Source organism: Coffea arabica, chromosome 6e (genome assembly GCF_036785885.1).
Source record: "Coffea arabica cultivar ET-39 chromosome 6e, Coffea Arabica ET-39 HiFi, whole genome shotgun sequence".
Lineage (NCBI taxonomy): Eukaryota > Viridiplantae > Streptophyta > Magnoliopsida > Gentianales > Rubiaceae > Coffea > Coffea arabica.
The window spans coordinates 23,078,723-23,098,680 of record NC_092321.1 but is presented as its reverse complement, the minus strand read 5'-3'; the positions used below and the strand labels follow the sequence as shown (position 1 = coordinate 23,098,680).

Below are 19,958 nucleotides of genomic sequence, written 5' to 3'. Positions count from 1 at the left end.
GAAGCACATAATATTCTCCCATATCCTACATGATAATGGAACCACTTGTATTGTAATCATTGAAGTAGTGAGTGAAATTCTCATAATCCCCAAAATCATATAAGTATGATGGCGGCGGCGGCGGCGGCAGCATTCTCGAGTGGTAATAATTATATCAAGCTGATTTACAACCAAAGATTTGCGAGCATTATGGGTTGCAAGTCTCATACCTTCAACTATGCGGCTCAAAATGTGCCAATTTTTGATAATATGCATGGTTCCCAAAGATGTTTTCCCCCTCCCACGAAGGCACACATCGATTAGTACTTGCACTTCTTTGGAATCGGAAGTATGGATGCTTGAATATACAAGTTCAACAGGTTATCTATTTTGTCAATGTCCTTAACTAGCAAGAAAAGGTCTACGTTGCCTCTAATTAATACTAGATCCTTTTTTGGATCATTAGACAATTAATGAATGCTCAATAGCGAAGGCCGGAATAGTATAAATATAAGCAAAATTCAAAATCAATCAATGACTTACTTGAACATATAGCATTCATTAACAGACCTTCGATTGCTCATAGTGTTTTGTGCAATTTTTCATGGCATTTCTTTACGGCAGTTAGTTTTGAGTCCTGCTACTATAATCTAGAATAATTTGGTCAATCAAGAAAGCAAATAACCACAATTTCAAACCAGAAATTGCTAAAGACATGAGGATTACTGACATTTACCGGATTAAGAAGTTGATTTTTCATCACCAAGCCTTGTTAGGGGTGCGTTCGAGTTGAGTCGAGCTCGAGTAGTGCAGGTAAAATAACTAAGCTCGACATCGAGCTCAAGCTTGTCAAGCTTTTAGAATTCGAGCTTAAGCTCGAGCTCGACTTCAATTTACGTTACCCGAGCTCGAGTTTAATTAAATCTAATCAATTCAAATCAAGTTCAATCGAGCCTATTCGAGTTCAATCAAGCCTACTCAAGCTCACGTAATAAAAATTAATAATTTACATATAATTTTAAATAAAGGATATTATTAACATTTCACAATAATAAAAATTAAAATATATATTAGAAAAAGCTCGATTAGGCTCGTCGAGCTTTCGAGTGCAAAAAATTGAATCTCAAGCTCGACTTGCTGCTTCTATCAAGTAGCTCAAGCCTGAGCTCAAAGTCGGTCAAAACAAGCTCAAGCCGAGCTGCTGACTGAGTAGCTTGCCCTAAGCCTTGTTACGTGGAGGAGGAAAAAAGGAGTATGAAAACTATTTTAATATTTAAGCAACATTATAAAAAAGTAATTATCGATAATCCAATCTTTGGTAACTCAAGAGAGATTGGAAATTTCCACCATGGAAGACCACAAAGATGGGTGGCATAAGCAATATACCATGAGTAGCATAGCATTTTCATAAAGTACAATATAAGTTCCCGAAAAAGGCAAGAACGTGTGTGTATGTCTATTTGTTTGTAATAAATAACTTCAATATCTTGCAAGTAACTCTCTACTTTATAAAGCAAACTCATTATGCCATTACAAGATTATTTAATAAATTAACTGTTATACCTCTTGGAAGCAAGTACAACATACATTAACACATCAATATGATTCTATCAATATTTTGCTCTTCGAAATATTCTTTTAGCATCACCAGGACAATAAAACTTTTTCACAATTTTGTCATTAATCCCTTGTGGTTTTCTTAATTTTTAATTTTTACCCTCCTACCTCTCCCTATACTCTCCCCATCCCAAGCTACCTAAGTACAGGATTCGAACCCTAAACCTAATAATAGGAAAGACTCTAATAGCTTTTCCCTAACCATTGCACTAACTTTAGTGGCTCTAATTCCTTCTACTTGTCATATAATCAAGATACATATATTTGTTTAGATTATTATTATGTGCTTGAAACTGTGGTTGTCGGTAATCAAATACATAGAATAATTTAGCATCATGCTAATAGATGTTGTATAAAAATTTTGGTTGAAAAAATGATGTGTTATGGAACCCTGAGAAAGATCACAACAGCTGCTACAAACCAACCGAAGTTTGATTAATATTTGATTAAGGAATGAATACAAAAACCCTATATGTGCCCATTTATAATTTACAATAAGTTAAATTAAAATTGGAAATAAAACACACTAAAGCTCTAAAAGGAACAAAAGTCGCATCTGGCCACTAATGTATGTTGATTCATTATTGCGATTCACAGATTCAAGATGCGAAACAAGGCTGTAGTGCTTTCACTTGGATGCACGGGAGGGGTCCAATCCTGATGGGAGAGGAACCAGCAACGAATCTTTTCTGCGAGGCAATGTTGCATTTTTCTAATTTTTTTTTCCATTCTGCACTCACTATACATCAAACTTATAAATGAACAATTAGAAATATTGCTAAAACTAGTACTAATCCTAATTAACTTTTGAGCTGCCTTGCTATTATAGAATGACAAATTCTAGGATGGGAGTTCCTCATTCTTTATCTTAAAGAAGTTCTTGAACAAGTAGTTACATATAAACAAGGAAGTATGCATGCGGTGCACACCACAACTAAGGAGGATAATGCAGTTAAAGAAGAGAGAGGTTGTTGACATATTCAGCTGTCATATCAGCTATGATGTGTTACCTAAGGTCGATCTTGTGATGCATATACGTATAGCAAAGATTTTCACCAACTCTCATCAGCATCCCTCATTCCTCAAAAACATAGAAACGATCTCTTAAACTTGTAGACTTTCTTCTTACAACTTAATCTTTTGAGATGGACAAGAAAAGTTCACCTGAACCAATAAATCAATCATCAATGGAATCTAGCCAAACTTCAAGTCTCTCAATGGAAGAAGTGAAGATAGCAAATGTTAGTTTATAAGGAGTGCATTTGGGATGTTCAAGTCTATATTCATTTTTAATATTCTTTCTACTCATCTTTTTCTCTCTATACAATGAGCAAATTTTTCTTTTCAACAAAAAGAAATTTATAGCATTTGATAATCTCAAATCATGATTCTATCTTTTACTTCAATTTCTTTGCTGTAGTAGGAGATTGTTGCAAGAGTACTAATGCGAATTCGCAATGGAGATTTAGCCAAATAAATATTGTAGTTCTTGATCCTAATATATATATATATATATAGACACATAGATACTGAATGTGGCTTACAAGTTCATATTTAAATTGATGCACACATTTTGTTTGTATCAAGTCACTGAAATGATTGGAAGATTCATTTGCATGTACTAATAAATGAAATTCATGATTTCAAGTGAAAGTATCTGAGGAAGCCAAATCTGCGACCAAATCCTGTGAAAGCTCTGGAGATGGAAAGAAGATCTAAAATTGAGAGTTCGTTAGTATAAATAAGACACCAGCATGTTTATTTGTATAAATAAAACCCCTGCATGTATTAAGTACATTGAATAAAATATTCTCATAGATACATTCTCCAATTAAAACAAAGGGACTAGTCTCGCGATAGTAATAACTCCTAAGACTTGGATCTGTATGTTTGCAAGGAAATTGCACTTGTTTTATAATTAAATGTTTTAGCCCTTTGTGGTTTTCTGCTTTCATATATAGACTCAAAACTTACACATAATTTACTTGTGAATTGGAAAAAAAGCGTCAAAGTGAATGAAATTGTCTGCTGTAATGGACCTAGTTGAAATGTCAAGATAGTCATTTTATTTCTTTTTAAAGTCAAATTACAAGCAACTTATATCCATTTTAGTCCTTTTCGAAATCAAATCACAAGCTAGCAACTTAATGAAACTGACATAACTTTGAGAGAATACACACCCAAAATAGCATAATTTTGAAAAAAAAAAAATCCTCACTGTCTTCCTTTTTCTATATTTTGCTTTCTTCATTCTTCACTAATTTCTGAAAGCTCCATGAAACATTAGCCATCGCAATGCTGCATCTCAATTAGCGATAGCCCCACTGCCATGAGTTGCAGAGCCCCGTTACCTGGAGCCATTTATGGCAACCAGTTGTGTAAGTGTAACAACATCGGGTGTAAATTTGTACTATATCGCTATAATTGTGATTTTTGTTCAAATTTAATTGAATAAGTTATAAATTGAAGTCTTACATAACTAACTTGAAGTGAATAACAACTCAACTTGTGAAGGCATGGATCCCAAGGCCATGGCTAACAGATGCTAAAATTTAACCAATTTTGTCCTCAAACGCTTTCTTTCGCATAGATAGTGACTTTAGAGTAGATTTGGCCTAAAGTGGTTGGAAAGTCCTGAAATGGGTCGATCTTTTTCTCTTTCCAAATCACCGTCCAACCTGGTAAGAGTTCGTATCATGATGATCCTTATTGGATTGAGCAAAAATATGAAACTTTACTGGGAGCTTTTTACATATTATGGAGGAAAGAAATGGTAGGCTTGTTAGTAATTTGACAACTACAATTGCTCATATAGCTTGTTATGCCATAACTTGTTAGGAAAACTATAACTATTATTTTGACACTTTAATCCAAGGCATGAGAGGATTCGAATAGATATTGAAATGATAAGAGGGTTATGTGAAAAAGTCAATGACAATACATTATCGTATATGTTTACGCCAATATTTGAACTTTATGTAAAACCAAAATTTTGGGTTAATTGCAGTAAACCAAAATTATACGCAAATCATTGCAAAAGAGCGAAACATGAGTCTCTTTGAAGAAAATAAGTGATGTTCACTTAATCTTTTTCTGTTGTAACTTTTCATTAAATATTATGTATAGAACTCCTGAATGTATTATCATTTCATTAACAATTCACAAAAAAAGTTAGTTTCGTTTTTGTTTCACAAAAATAGAAAACTTTTAGAGAAAAGAATGGATAGAACTATGCAAGAGAGAAGGAGTATAAGCAACAATATATTCAAAAAATTGAGACGAAAATAGCAAAAAATTTGTAGAAGAGTGTTGAAGTTAGCCTAAAAAAGAATATGTAATCACAAAAGAAGGAAGAATAGATAAGCACTATCTGATCAAATGGTAAGTATTTGGCAATTTAAGGCTAAAGATTGAAGTGGGAAACAAAATCTTAAAAATCTTAGAAGTTGTATATGTTGGTCAATTCTGGCAAAAAAAAAAAAGAATGAAGGTGAAAAGTGAAAAAATTAAAATTACAAGAGTTGTATATGTGGATTTGTGGAGTTTGGATTTCAATGCGTGCTTTGCATATAAACCTATAGGAAGTTAGTTGTATTATTTTAATTCTTAAACTTTAAATTTAGAAACAAAAGTGCCTATATTTTGGTTTTGTTTCAAGAGGAAACCTGAGTAACAATTTTTTAAAAATATTTTAACATGCCGGTAAAAAATTAATCATGTCAATCCTGGGGTTGACCGTTGACCCACTATGACCCATTCTATTTCTATGTCATGTTCATGTCGACTCATTTTTGACACAAATTATTCATACTGTGTTTTATTTAAATTTTTTTCATGTTGTATCAGATATTGCCACCCATATCCTAATGTTATTTTTGTTGCTAGAGGGAGTTTAGATTTCTTATCCATCATCAATTGGGATGGATTTTTTTTTATTCAAATGAACTCAAAGTAAAATGTATTTCAAATCACTCACTCACACTTCCTCAATCTATCCAATAAGCTTGGATTGTTGCGTGAGTATATTGGAAGAGTATGCTTTAGTCACCAATATTGTATACTATAAACAATGTTTTTAAACTTGGATCGCTAAATGAATTGGAGGAACTTTTGGTTTACAGTTCAAAGTGGTTCAACCCAATCCAAATGTTTTTCTATTTTTATTTTTTAATTATTATATAAATTGGATGACTTTAAATTTTCCTTTTCAAAGAAAATTTTGTATGAATCAGCTCAAAAATCTAATTTTTATAAATTTTGACCGATTCGGCTAGTTCTAGACCGGATTTGATTAGTTCAATTGATTTTCTAAATTGACAAGTGAATTGGACCAATGCTATGGCCAGAATGCATTTTGACTGCTTAAACTATCTAGTCGCTTTCGATTTTTAAAACAAAACTATGAGAAGAAATCACAAAAAGGTAAAAATGGTGAATAAATGTTGTCTTTGTTACTCCAATTATTTTTTGTTCATTGTGATATCACCCAAAAGTAGTATGCAATGAATGACTGTGAGATAGAAATGTTGACACTTTATTGGGAGAGCAATGGAGAAGTGGCGCTCTTAGTAAATTTAAAGTATAGTACTTCTCAATTTTGAAGGAGAAAGGAAAACGTAATATCAATATTTAACCCTTGAACTAATCAATTTTTTCTCTACCAAAATCTTTCACTGATTAGCGAAATTCTTTTTATGGAAGAGTTAGCCACACAAAGCAGTTTAAAGGATATTTGCACTCCATTCATTTCAAAATCTACTATTCATATCCAAATACACATCCAGATGGATCTATAAGATATAATTAACTTCAAAACCAGACAATCAACAAAGCTCACAGAATAAATTCAATAACCAAACAATCACAACTAACAGAGAAGGTGAATCAATTTCAACATCCTAGACAGTTTAAGCACATGCAAGAAAGGAAATCTCAAATATCTAAAATTCAAAAGAATAACTCATAGAGTCAATTTTTTGACTATATATGGTGACACAGGTTGATGTCTTCTACTCCTTCACATGTAATTCTAAAAGCACATAATGTTCTCCCATATCCTACATAACAATGCAACCACTCGTATTGTAATCATTGAAGTAGTGAGTGAAATTCTCAAAATCCCCAAAATCATATGGATATGATGGTGGTGGTGGCTGCGGCATTCTCGAGTGATAATGATCATATGAAGCTGATTCACCACCAAAGAACCGTGAGCATTGTGGGTTCCAAGTCTCATATCTTGAACTATATGAGTCAAAATGCGCCTGTTTCTGATAATCTGCATGATTCCCAAACATTTGTTTCCCCACCCATGAAGGCACACCTCGATTGGTACTTGCATTTCTTTGGAATCGGAAGTATGGATGCTTGAATATATCCTCTTCATCATCCTTTTCCTTTCTGGGTGCTTCGTGATCCTTGTGGCCCTCGTCATTGTTATCTTCCTTGGGTGGATGCAGATCATCATCGCGGCAGCAAAAGTTGGGATGCTTTTCTCTACCATTTTGCCAAGACTTTGGATTGCCATGATCATCATCATGGTTAGGATGCTTTTCTTTGCAACAATTTCCACTCCTTTCGTAATGGTACTGGTGCTTGTCCTCTTCAATTTTGGGCTCCTTGTCATAAAATATAAGTTCAACTGGTTTTCCAGTTCTGCCAATCTCCTTAACTAGCAAGAAAGGGTCTATATTGCCTCTAATTAATACCAGATTCTTTTCTGGATCTATAGACAATTCATGAATACCTAACAGGGAAGGCCAGAACAGTATAAAATATAAGCAAAACTTAAAATCAATCAATGACTTGAACATATAGTATTCCTTAACAGACCTTCGATTGCTCGCAAACCTTTGTGCACTTTTTCATGACATTCTTCGCAGCACCCAGTTTTGACTCTTACTACAATAATCTGAAATAGTTTGATTGATCAAGAAAGCTAATAACCACAATTTCAGACCATAAATTACAGAAAACATGAGGACAACTGACACTTACCGGATCAAGAGCGTGATTTTTCATTGTCCAAGCCTTGTTACATGGGGGAGGGAAAAAAAAGAGAGCATGAAAACTACTTTAATATTTAAGCAGCATTGCAAAAAGGCAATTATATATAATCCAAGCTTTGGTAATTCAAGAGAAAATTGAAGTTTCCACCATCCAACACCACAAACATCGGTAGCATCAGCATTATACCATAGGTAGCATTGCATTTTCATATAGTATAAGTTCATGATCAAAATAACTAAAGCAACAAGACGAATGTAATTGAGATTTTTTTTCGTTGTATGATTAGTTCCAGTTAAGTTAACCCTTTGAATCCTTTTCCCTGTACTTCCAACAATAAACACTTTCACATAGCTCCTCTCCACTGATGTAGTTCAATCAAGAGACATGCCATATAATACGAATTCCAGCTTTATGTTGCCTAATTTTAGACCTTAATTAGACTCTGAAAATCTCTATGTACAGTTCAGAATTGTATCCCTTTAGTCATAAAAGGCAAAAAGTGTCCAATTAATTGTCTCTGGCTCTATAGGTTCGTTCAAATCATGGGTACTTAACTATCAAGATCTTATCCGTAACCCTTAAACAAAAAAAATAAAAAAGAAAGAAAAACTTAGCCGTAAAATACTAAGAACAACTAGATCCTTAAAAACGTTCGGACACTTGACAAAATTTATGAAAATCAATGGAAGTGAATTAGAACCAAAACCAAAGCCAAGTTGAAAGCTTACCAACTTCTACTAAAACAGTATTGCCAAGTATTTTGCCCCAGAGTTCAAACTAATTTTTGTGCCAAAACATGTACGGGATGTACGAATAGAAAGAAACTTATAAAGCAGAGACATGTTGGCTAAAGGAAGTTGTTTATCCATCATGAGAACACAAAAATATTTTAACCAAGCCATAGTATCCAGCCAAAACTGAACTTAAGGAAAATTAAACGGAAGAAAAACTAATGTAAATTTTTTTCGTACCAGTTGTGGGGGGAAAAAAGAAGAGAGACAAGATGCATAAGGCACCCACAAGGACCAGAAATAACAATAAGTGGACGACTGAAACCTACGTTATTAGCATTACATGGAATGTATTCTTTTTTTTTTTGTCTGTCTTGAATATATGAAGTAAATTTTAGTTTATGTATAAAATAAATAAAAAAAACAGCTAAGCGTATCAATCATACGATTCTGATTCTGCTAATGTTGCTTCAAATATGTCGTATATCATGAAGTACAAATAACAAAAATAATAATTACCATAATTAGTAACAAATAATAATAATAGAATTTTTAGGAGGACAAGAAACAGTGGCTAGAACACATAATTACCACATAAATGCGGAAATTTATATTGATTGCTCTCCCTATTTATACACTTTCTTGATTTACTTTCTCTGTTCCAAAAAAACTCGTTTTGCTTAATCAGTCAAAAGAGCTAACTCGAAGTTACTAAATTTAAACATGGTTCCTCTTGTGTTTCTGAGTCAGCACTTCCTTCTACATTGTGTCTCCTTTTTTGCTAATTTCCTCTTGATTCCTTAAGGAAACAATTATTCCCTTTCATTTTCTTCTGCAAAAAAGGAAATGTTTCGTCTTATAATTGTGAATCTAACTTCTATTCTCTTCAACCTTTTTCCCTCGCCCACGAAAGGAAGAAACTATAAAACCCTAAACTTTATAGTCTTCTTCATAAGAAAGTAGCCACAGTAGAACGATTTCTTGAGTTCCAGGTATGTTATTCAATAATGTCATCTTTAATACTATTTTATTTGAGTATAAAAGCATATTTAATTTGATAACGATTCTATGATTTTTTCAATGTTTCTGGATGCAAGAATGCACATGCGTATCTGAGCATTTATTTTATCTGATTATTTTAGACTTTTTAGTCTTTCAATTATATTTGTTGCTTATTGCATTTTTTTTCTTATTTTTGATTTTTGTAATTGTTGTCGTATACATCGGTATGAAGTTTGTGAAGTAGATTTGACTGGGTTTTTCGAGAGATATGTGCATCATAAAAAATGCTCAATTGCAAATTTCTTTGTTAAAAGAAGGAAAAAAAACTAAAAAAGTAACTGATAATTAGAAAATTAAGAGCTTAATTGAAATTCAAATAATTGGCATGCATCTATTCCAGTGCTATAATATATACAGGAGACAATAGCATTTGTCTTAAAAAAAGCATTTGTCTAGAATATAATTTTTACACCATGAAAAGACTTGGATTAGCTTTGTTAGGCATATTTAAGGAAAAAGTACCCAAAAGTTATAGTACACTATTTCTATTTGCAATACGTGATCTTTCTCATCAATTCTGCTCCTCATCAATATTACTAGGCTAATTATTGATTTCTCAATTTTTTTTTTCATCACATCGTCTACAGCAACAACGATTTGCCATGAAGTTCCTTGGTTTCAGTTTCTTTGCTCGGAAACGACAAGTTGAAATACCTCCTCAAGTCGAGCAAGAGGAGTTGATGTTCATGGTATATTCTACTACAATTTCCTTTTCATCAAAAGTTAAATTTAGATAATTAATTTCTCAATGCTTAATCTCTCACTCATTTAATTGGTTTCTGTATTTCATTTTACTTTCTTCAGAATTGTGTTATAAAAATGAATAGGCTTCAAAAGGGGTGGCAAAAGGCAAGAATACAAATAATTGATTGTATCCAAGGTATTGTTAAAATTTCACTTTGTTGTTCCCTCTTTATTCATTTTCTTTTTTCCTCTATTGTTACATCACTTCGCATACGTCGCTGTCTCTGATTTAGTTGTAAGTAGAATAGTCTTGGTCACAGAAAATTAAGGGATTTTCCCTTCAACACATGTGTGTATTGATGTTTTGCTATAAGATTAAAAAGAAATAGGTATAATACAGTTGTGTTGTGTGTGATTCAATTCAGTTATTGTATACGCTGAAAATTTTTATTTGCAATCACATTAATCGTTATAATGCTGTAATGAATACATGTGAAATATTTATTTATATGCGTCACTTTTTTCACGAATATAATAATACACCAACTCTATACCAAATAAGATAATAAATACAACAACTAGAGCGAATCACACGGAATCACTGCCCCTAGTCCAAACAAAAAGTATTGCTATTATTGCTAACAAAAAAAATGTCGAATTTGTTTCCCATATTACTTAAGTGTCCTTGTAATTCACAAGTCTTGCATTATAGAGTGGCTGAGAAAAGTGCTTTAGTTTTTCTTAATTAATTATCCAGAATTTTCAGTGGTTAGTTTTGAGCCTTCAACGCATATAATTTATATTCCAGAAATTATGGACTGACTGAATCTAAATGCTTAATTTGTTTGGCTAAATCTTGGCATGGATTCATTTCTCTTCTCTACACCATCAGTTCGCAATTATAAAGGGGAACAAGACGGAACAATGATACTATCAGGAATGTGTCATCCCACGGAGCTCTTAAGGACGATTTGGAATTGCAAAAAGAAAGCCGAGCTGTGTTGGTTTGAATATGGAAATTGCTCCAGCTATTTGTACGGGCCAAGCGGCGGAGTTCCTCGTCCACCACCACCAAATCCACCCTCAAACATACCTGCCGCAAGTGCTAATGATCAAGCAGCAAGAGGTACTGGAATTGCTACCCGAAGTGCTAATGATCAAGCAGCAAGGAGTGGAAATGCTACCCGAGACGACAACAAAATCCACTACTAAGTAGTGGCGGAGGCATTAGTTGTTATGTGGTTTAAGGTTGAAGGGCAGGCTGAGATTTACTTTTTGAAGAGATTACGTTACAATAAGTAGTGAGTTTTCGAGCAACTGATGATATTTGACTAGAACGTTATAGTACTTGATTACGTTTTTTGCCTAGTTATCTATATTGGAATGTGGAAAAGCTTGGCTCCGAGGATATGATTTAAACCTTAATGAGGGCAATTTGCTCTTTACATTTTTGTCAAGACTGTCACATACTGATTAAGAATCTTATGAGCCGTTCATTTAAAATTTCAGAATCAGTATCACTATATGCATCACAAATTTGAGAACATCAAAGGTTTAACAAAAAAGTAAGTTGGAGAGCAAGATCTTGGAGTTGGCAGTGGAAAGTAACTGAGAACTTGGCACTGAGAATCTAATTATAGTGCCCCAGCAGAGCACAATAAAAGGAACAAATTCATGTTTCCCCTACTATATATATTTCAACTTTCAATCCAGTGAACTGTAGGAAGCAGTCAAAAAAAACTGAAAGCACATCATCAACTAATATACAGGCAATTCTAACATGTTCCAATTCTTTCTTGTTCTGTTTCTGCCTTTACTCTAGAATCGACAGGCAAAATTCTCTCCTTTGCTAACTCCAAATCCATTACATCCCTGCTTTCAGTAGCCAAATCCAATGGTTTATATGTATAAAACCAAGCACATATTAGATAATAAATCACATTCACTACTTGTATTCCAGTTATCAGCCAGTAGTAATTCTCCAATCTTCCGCGATTGAGATTCCTATCAGGCAGCCAATTTCTTTCTTTACCACTGTATTTATGAACCGAAGTGACTAAGATTGTGCCAAAGTAATCCCCCAATGACATTGAAATCGAAGAAAGCGCAACCGCAATACTTTTCATGCTCTCCGGGGATTGATCGTAGAGAAATTCCAGTAGTCCAACAGACATGAAAACTTCACCAATTCCATGGAGGCAAAACTGTGGAGCTAACCAAAAGACACTTATGGGAATGACAGCAGTAGGCTTGTCCAGGAGATTATGGTTTGTAGCTACCTGTTTTCGCTTGATTTCCACGAGGGCTGATACAATAGTGGCAAGAATGTTAACTACAAACCCTATACCTATTCTTTGTAGGTATGTGATGCCTGTTGGATTGCCAGTGATTCGTCGAGCAAAAGGGACAAAAAGGCGCTCGTAAATTGCAAGACCAATGACCAAAGTGCTGACACTGAAGATGGCTAAGCTTGCTGGAGGAATCGCAAAGGAAGGGGATAGGTGGCGATCCATGGTACGAGCCTGTTGGATGGTGAAGCTGTGCTGATTTGAATATGAAGTGATTAGTAAAATTGCTGCTGCCCAAATGGGCAAAATTCTTATCATGGATTTCAGCTCTTCAACTCTATGGACAGTGGATAATCTCCATAGGTTTGGTTGGTTTGACTCATCTATGTCCCTATCAGTCACTATGGCAGCTTGATCCAGCCACCTTCAAAATCAGCGTAGCATATCAAAATCAATGAGTGACACATAAAAAATCAACGGATACTTTAAAAGAACCATAAAATGTCATGAAAATATCATGTCAAACAATATAGGGGGAATTGTAAATTGGATATTGGGGATCCAATGAGTCTTATATAAATGTGTTGACAAGGGTTATAGGAAATGTAGACAGTCGTTTTCCACTCTACGCACGTCTTACATAATTATTGTACACTAAAAAATTAGAGAAAAAAAATGAGTGTTTAATTTTTACTGATGTAGGGTAAGATTCGAAAGTAAATAGCACAATTTGACTTTTTGGAAAAATGACAATGATATTGGACACTCAAATCAACAAAAATAACAAGGCTAGTGGAATGGAGGTAGTATTATTTACAATTTTCTGAACTTTATGATGTGCGCCAATGCTGATTAAAGCAATAAAAGTTTCGGCTTAAGTAGGAAAAACAACGTACTATAATGATTCATATAAAGTAGACATTACCTTAGATGATTTGTGTGTAGAAGCATGCCACTGGACGAAATTCCAGCATCAAGAACCTTGTTCTTATACAAAAGACTTGAGTCAGCTGGTGCTACAACATTTCTCTTCTTGAATGCTGCAACGATCACCTGTGTCAATCTAACCAATGGACTTCCTCCTGGTTTTACTTTCCTATAAAGAGGGGATCCCCCAATGAAGGCCATAGTTGATAAACCTAGAGCAATGGTAGGAATTCCAAGACCCCAGCCCCAATCAACACTGTCTTGGACATACACAACCACAGTTAAAGCAAGAATAGTTGCAACTCCCATGCATATATAATACCAGTTGAAGAGATTCCATTTTCGAGCTTCGACTTTCGATTTGGTCATGTCGAATTGGTCAGCAGCAAAGGTAACAACACAAGGCCTAATGCCACCGGTTCCTATGGCTTGTAGAAGAAGAGATATGTAGAGGATCCACAGCTGTAGGCTTGAGGCTTCATTGCAGTTTTGTTGTGTTGGACATGGTGGAGGATGTAGTGATGGTACGAAAGCAAAAACTGTAATGGTCACCATTCCCTGTTAAAAAATTCATACCAGTTTTACTACCATCATTTAGTATGTACTGAAATTGGACACTGTGATTGAAATCAACAGAAAAAGTTACCTTTTTTAACTTTTGCTCTGACTTTCTAAAAGAGCTTTGAAATACACATACTTTTATTTTTCAATACAAGTGGTGTAGGTTTTTTAGTTACCTATTACATTATTATTAACATGTAGTCCTATCCTATTGTGACTTTCTAATGCAAAATGCAGCTGAAAGCAAAATTTGGATCAAATTGTTATGTATTGAATATGTTTCGGACTAAAATGAACTATTTTAAATGTGGAGGACTAATAAAGTATAAGCTATGAGCATTTTTTCCGGAAAATGTTTGTGATGTTACCAATTTATAGAGGTGTAAAAATATTCAGTTACATTATTGTTTGCTTAAATGCAAGCTATTTTATTTTGTCGAACAGTTTTTTATGCCTATGTTCACTATATATTTTTTTAAAAAAATTTACTTAGGCGTATGTCCAAAATTGTTCTACAATCAAAGTATAATTTGATTGTTATTCAGCACATGTACCAGAAATTGATAAATTACCATGCAGATTAAAAAATTCTTCTAATGAGGTATTATGTTGTGTAAACTCAACTAAGGTGGTTCCAGGTCCTATATAGAGTAATAATCGATCCAAGCACCACAGAGAAAAATTACTATGTTTGGATAGGAGATTATTTAAAATATTATTTGAAATACTTATTATAATATTATTTATGATATGGCGTATGCGAGATAAAATGATATTTGAAAAGATAAAAAAAATTATTTAAAAAAATACTTATAATGCAAACGAATAATTTTTTGTTAATGATAGCAATCCAAATGTAATAATTGACAGTGATTTGGGCATGCAAATTTACTAATTTTATGTAGTCTCCATTGATTTGTTAAAAAATACATACACATGCTTAGTATGATAATTTAGCAGCAATTGTTTATAAAAGTACATTTCTTGAAGGCTTGTTTTCCACTAAAGTAATTTTTTTATTAAAGTTTATTACTTTCATCATTTGAAAGCTATGCTGGCGAGGTATAACAAGCTGAGCCGAGGTCAAACACCAGACTAGCTCACTTGTAAAATGGGAAGTGACTGGGGCTTAATTTTCCGGGATTACTCCTATACTTAAGTCAGTAATGGTCGGGAGTTATATTGGGTAAGTTGATGTGCATATCTCTCAAGTGAGCAATGAGTTGGTACTTATAATGGTGGAGTTAGGAAGCAAAATGATGACGTTTATCCACAGCCTGACCTCGTAGGATAAGATATGATGGCGGTGTCAGAAGTAGGGTTGAATTATAGGTTTATTGGTTGTCTTATCTTATTCTACAAGGTTCTGCTCCCTAACTCCATTAGTAGAAATATTAACTCATTGCTCACTTGAAAGGTACACACTTCATCTCACTCAATATAACTTCCAACCATTACTGTCTTAAGCATCGAAGTGATCCAAGGGAATTTAGCCCCGGTCACTTCCTACTTTGCAGGTGAACTCTTTCCGTGTTTGACCTCGACTCGGCTTGTTAGACTTCACCTGCACAAAAGCCATCATTAGGTTCTTTGAACTTTTCTACATATAAATCTATATTTTTTTGCTACCTGTAATGTGAATATTATTATTGTGAGGTGCAGCATATAAATCTACAAAAACTCGCCATAATTATGTGCTTCACTGATAAATAATCCTGCCTCATATATTTGAATATTTAAATCTAATTATTTACGTAAGAAGGGAGGAAGGGGGGGGGGGGGGGGGGGGGTGGGGGGGAATTGAGAGAGCAAAAGTTATAGAGAAGGACCAGTGTATAGATGATGGATCCAAAAATTATTGTCCAGAATCGGCCAGCAAAAGAGTCAGCAATTAGAGCACCAATCAGAGGAGTGAAGTTGGCCGTTCCATTGAAGTTGGTGAGGATGTTGGAGGCCTTCACCAGTGGCAAGTTTAGCACTTTGGTCAAATATATTATCATGTTTGCATGGAAGCCAGTGGATGCAAACTTGTCACATGCTTCGTTTGCTGTCAAATCAAAAATAAAACAAAAAAAAAAAGACAATGGTTTTCATTTTGTTCTATAGTCAAAACAAAAAAAAAAAAAAAAAAAAGACAATAGTTTTCATTTTGTTAAACAAAAATAAAACAAAAAAAAGACAATAGTTTTCATTTTGTTCTATAGTCAATATGCTCTTGATTACTCAAAACACCAAAATCCAAAGCCACCAGCTAATAATCAAATGTTACGTTGGTCCTACAACAATATGTAACTAATTTGGGATTATTCTTTTTCTTAACATGAATAGCTGAATACAAGTCACTTATAATTATGAAATTAATGCCTAGGGATTACAGCCAATAACGATTAAGTTTTAGAATGAACATTGACCTATACTTGGAATAAACCCACATTTCTTGAAAGTAGTCAGGACCTCAATCTCAGTTATTTTACACTAGGCCAAGGTACTATTGGCTTGTCATTATTCTTTTCGATCTAAATCCGGCTTAATGTTATTATATTTTTCCTTAATATTTTTTATGGCAGAATGGCTATCTCTAGCTAATCTGGAGTAATATTACGTACAGTTTAGAATATGTGTGACTGTATCAAGAGGGGCATCAGGAACTGCAGGAAAAATAAAAATTGTGTACAAGTATTCAACCCCTCAATGCTCCACGCAAAAGAAGCATTAAGGTATGCCTAACGTAATGGAAACAAAATGGATCAAAGCCATCAACACAAATTACCAAAACTTCCTTTGCGAAGAAGAGCTACAAATATTTCTTGGTCTATCGTAAGAAATGAATTAAAAAATAACGCAGAAAACAATATAAACTTCAAAACCTGATATCCTTGTAATAACACAGTTTGATGTACCATTTGTTATACAATTCAATCGATAACGACAGCTCCCTAACTAATTGCAATTATTTCAAGCTAAAACGACCTGCGTGATTACTTTTTTGTCTTTACGTATTTGTCTATTATTTATTCCCACCACAATTTTCACCATTTTTGAAACTGGCAATTTTATGCTTGTGTTGTTTTAACAGCTGAATCCAAACTTCTGTTCAAGAACTCAGCATCTTAAGTGCAGCTTCACGGGTGGTCTAAAATATTGCCAGTTTATGGGTGTGGAACATGTTCTCCTCTATGTTTTTCCTCTTCTTTGGAGGGAGGCGGTGTAGAATAAGGAAGTAACACGAAAAATCAGCAGTCAGCATTACTGAAATTTTTTTGGGGGGAGGTGTGTGTGGGGGGCGGTTTGGGTTCCACAATTTGAGCAAAAATCAGCTTGAAACGAAATTTAAAGTACTTGTAAATAAGAATCATTTTGCGAAGATGAAACAAAGCTTTTTTTTTCTTGTGGAAAGAGGGATAAAGTGGAGGTTCGACCATGAACACTACCATTTTTGGCATCAAAAGTGAGGTTACTTATTGTATAAGTACCATTTTAGACTTGAATATCAAAATTTGTGTTTAGGAATCATTATTTATTTTATGATTTTTCAGTTAAGTGGCAGTTGGGATACCAAGCTAACCAACTTATAAGACATTTATCATCATAACCTATTAGTTTAAAGATACAATTCACATTTAATTAAAGATAACAAAATTCAAGAATTAAGACAATGGTCTTTAACCAAAAAATGGAAATGAACTGACTCCATGAAAAAGGACTCACCAAGGATAATTGGCAAAGTTTTGATTCCACCAAGTTGCCTCTTTTTTGTTTTGGACTCTCCATGCTCTTCTCCACTTTCACTCATCTTTTTCTCTAACTCCATCTTGTTCTCCATATCCAACTTGACAGTTGAGCAGAATACTGAAATTAGAATGCTACTTTAGAAGAACTGAAACTATATATGTAGGCAGGTGATAACTGAAATTTGATTTTAGTGCCATGTGAGCCTAGGACGTTTACATTGGAGTATTAGTTTAATTTTTATGTCAAAGTTGATAAAGATTGCTTTCTTATCTACGCAAAGGGATTTGTGGAGCTTTCAATTTCTAATATTCTCTAAATTGGCTTCTTTTATTTGGAAACATAGGTACGTCCAACCCACTTGCTAATATTCCAGTGGAATCTTTAGAAGAAAATTTATGAAAATGACGACACAACCACTTTAGAAGTGCGTGAAAATGATATGATACTTACTGACCATTTTCTAATTTTGCAAGAAAATAAAAACTTATCCATAGTTTAAATCGTAAGGATCATATGTTTTTTCTTCATTCACATTATCATATGTATTATTCTTAGGGTCTGTTCACGTGTTCTATAGGCATTTATTAAAGGGAAAATTGTAATTTTAGTCCCCAATCTATAGTGCATGTGCGAAATTATCCCCAATCTATTTCGAAAATCAATTTTGGTCCCCAATCTATTCAATTTTGTGCTAAAGTAGACAATTGACGAAATCTCTTCAATTTCAATCGGAACTAAGTCACGTGAGATCACATGCCGGCACCTAAAACCCCTTTTTCAATTTTTTAATTTCTAAATCACGTTTTTTAATATTTTCAACTTTATTAAACAAAGACATGCAAAGGTTAATCTCACAATCTAAATTACTCCTCTTGTTGGCCGCTGCCTTCAAACCCCCAAAACCCACAGCACAAGTAAGAAGCTCAGCTTGGCCTCCAAGTCTAAGTCTCGTTCCTGCCTCCATTAGTAATGGAGATAATCTGCAATCAACGCCAGAGACGGACCTAGTTCAACTCTCCTGCACAAACAACAGGAGCAGCAGTAGCAGTACTACTTCATAAGCAAGCAAGCAAGCAGCTGAGAGAGAAGAGCAGATGATAATAATTGGAAATCAATGGGATTATACGGACCAAATGATCAAAGGGATTATACTGGTAAGTATATTCTTTCCCTATTAGTCATTCTTCACCGTTGAACTGGAATGAGCATTCAATTGAACCACTAGTATATTATTGGTAGGTCATGCTTACAGCTAGAACCGACACTTCATCGGTGACTATAGAATGAGCCTTGTCTCTTTTGCTCAACCACCCGAGATGCTAGAGAAAGCTCGAGCTAAATTCGATGCTCAAGTAGGGACTGATCGATTGGTCGACGAACATGATCTATCCAATCTTCCTTATCTTCATAACATTATTTTAGAAACACTTCAGTTGTACCCAGCAGCACCAATGCTAGTGCCACATGAGTCGTCCGATGACTATAAAATTGGGGGATACAATATTCTGCGAGACACAATTTTGCTAGTTAATGCATGGACAGTTCACAGGGACCCAAACCTATGGGATAATCCAACAAGCTTCAAGCCAGAGAGATTCAAAGGCTTGCAGGTTCAGCCATCAAAGCTGATTCCATTTGGGATGGGAAGGAGATCTTGCCCTGGTTCTGGCCTAGCACAGCGGGTGGTGGGTTTGGTCTTGGGATCTCTAATTCAGAGTTTTGATTGGAAAAGAATTGGCGAGGAGGAAATTGATCTGGCTGAAGGAATAGGAGTGCCCATGCCAAAAGCTAAGCCACTAGAAAAAGCGTGTTTTAGAAATAAAAAAATTGAAAAAGGGGTTTTAGGTGCTCGCACGTGATCTCACGTGACTTAGTTCCGATTGAAATTGAAGAGATTCCGTCAATTGTCCACTTTAGCGTAAAATTGAATAGATTGGGGATCAAAATTGATTTTCGAAATAGATTGGGGATAATTCCGCGCATACACTATAGATTGGGGACCAAAATTACAATTCTCCCTTTATTAAAATATATTTCAACTGTCATATTTTTGAAAATGTAAATACAAGGATAAGATTAAATAGAGAAAGTATATAAATACAAGAAAAGATAACAATTGTTAGTATATATATATATCTAGGACACCCGTTGGAAAAACACTTATTGGATATGTCTAACATTCGTTAAGATATATTTCAAGTATCATATTTTTCAAAATGTAAGATTAATTAGAAAAAATAAATAAATACAATGAATGGTAGCTAAGATTAAATAGAGAAAGTATATAAATACAAGAAAAAGTAATAATTATTAATATGTATATATAGGGTACCTGTTAGGAAAACCCTTATACTTATTGTCTTTTTTA

At 34.2% G+C, this 19,958-nt stretch overlaps 2 protein-coding genes across 2 annotated transcripts; one reads left to right on the top strand and one right to left on the bottom strand.

The window, feature by feature from the left end:
• Positions 1-11,716: 11,716 nt before the first annotated feature.
• LOC113696017 (protein NRT1/ PTR FAMILY 3.1-like) lies at positions 11,717-17,768 on the bottom strand. Its single transcript, XM_027215302.2, has 4 exons — positions 17,567-17,768; positions 15,688-15,905; positions 13,296-13,855; positions 11,717-12,794 (listed from the first exon to the last, which is right to left on the bottom strand). Exons 1-4 carry the CDS (start codon positions 17,679-17,681, stop codon positions 11,858-11,860), a joined length of 1,830 nt encoding a protein of 609 aa, XP_027071103.1. The 5' UTR covers positions 17,682-17,768; the 3' UTR covers positions 11,717-11,857.
• Positions 17,769-18,873: 1,105 nt separating this feature from the next.
• Positions 18,874-19,449, top strand: LOC113696601 (cytochrome P450 81Q32-like). Its single transcript, XM_027215990.2, has one exon. It carries the CDS (start codon positions 18,874-18,876, stop codon positions 19,447-19,449), a length of 576 nt encoding a protein of 191 aa, XP_027071791.2.
• The last annotated feature ends 509 nt before the right edge of the window (positions 19,450-19,958 follow it).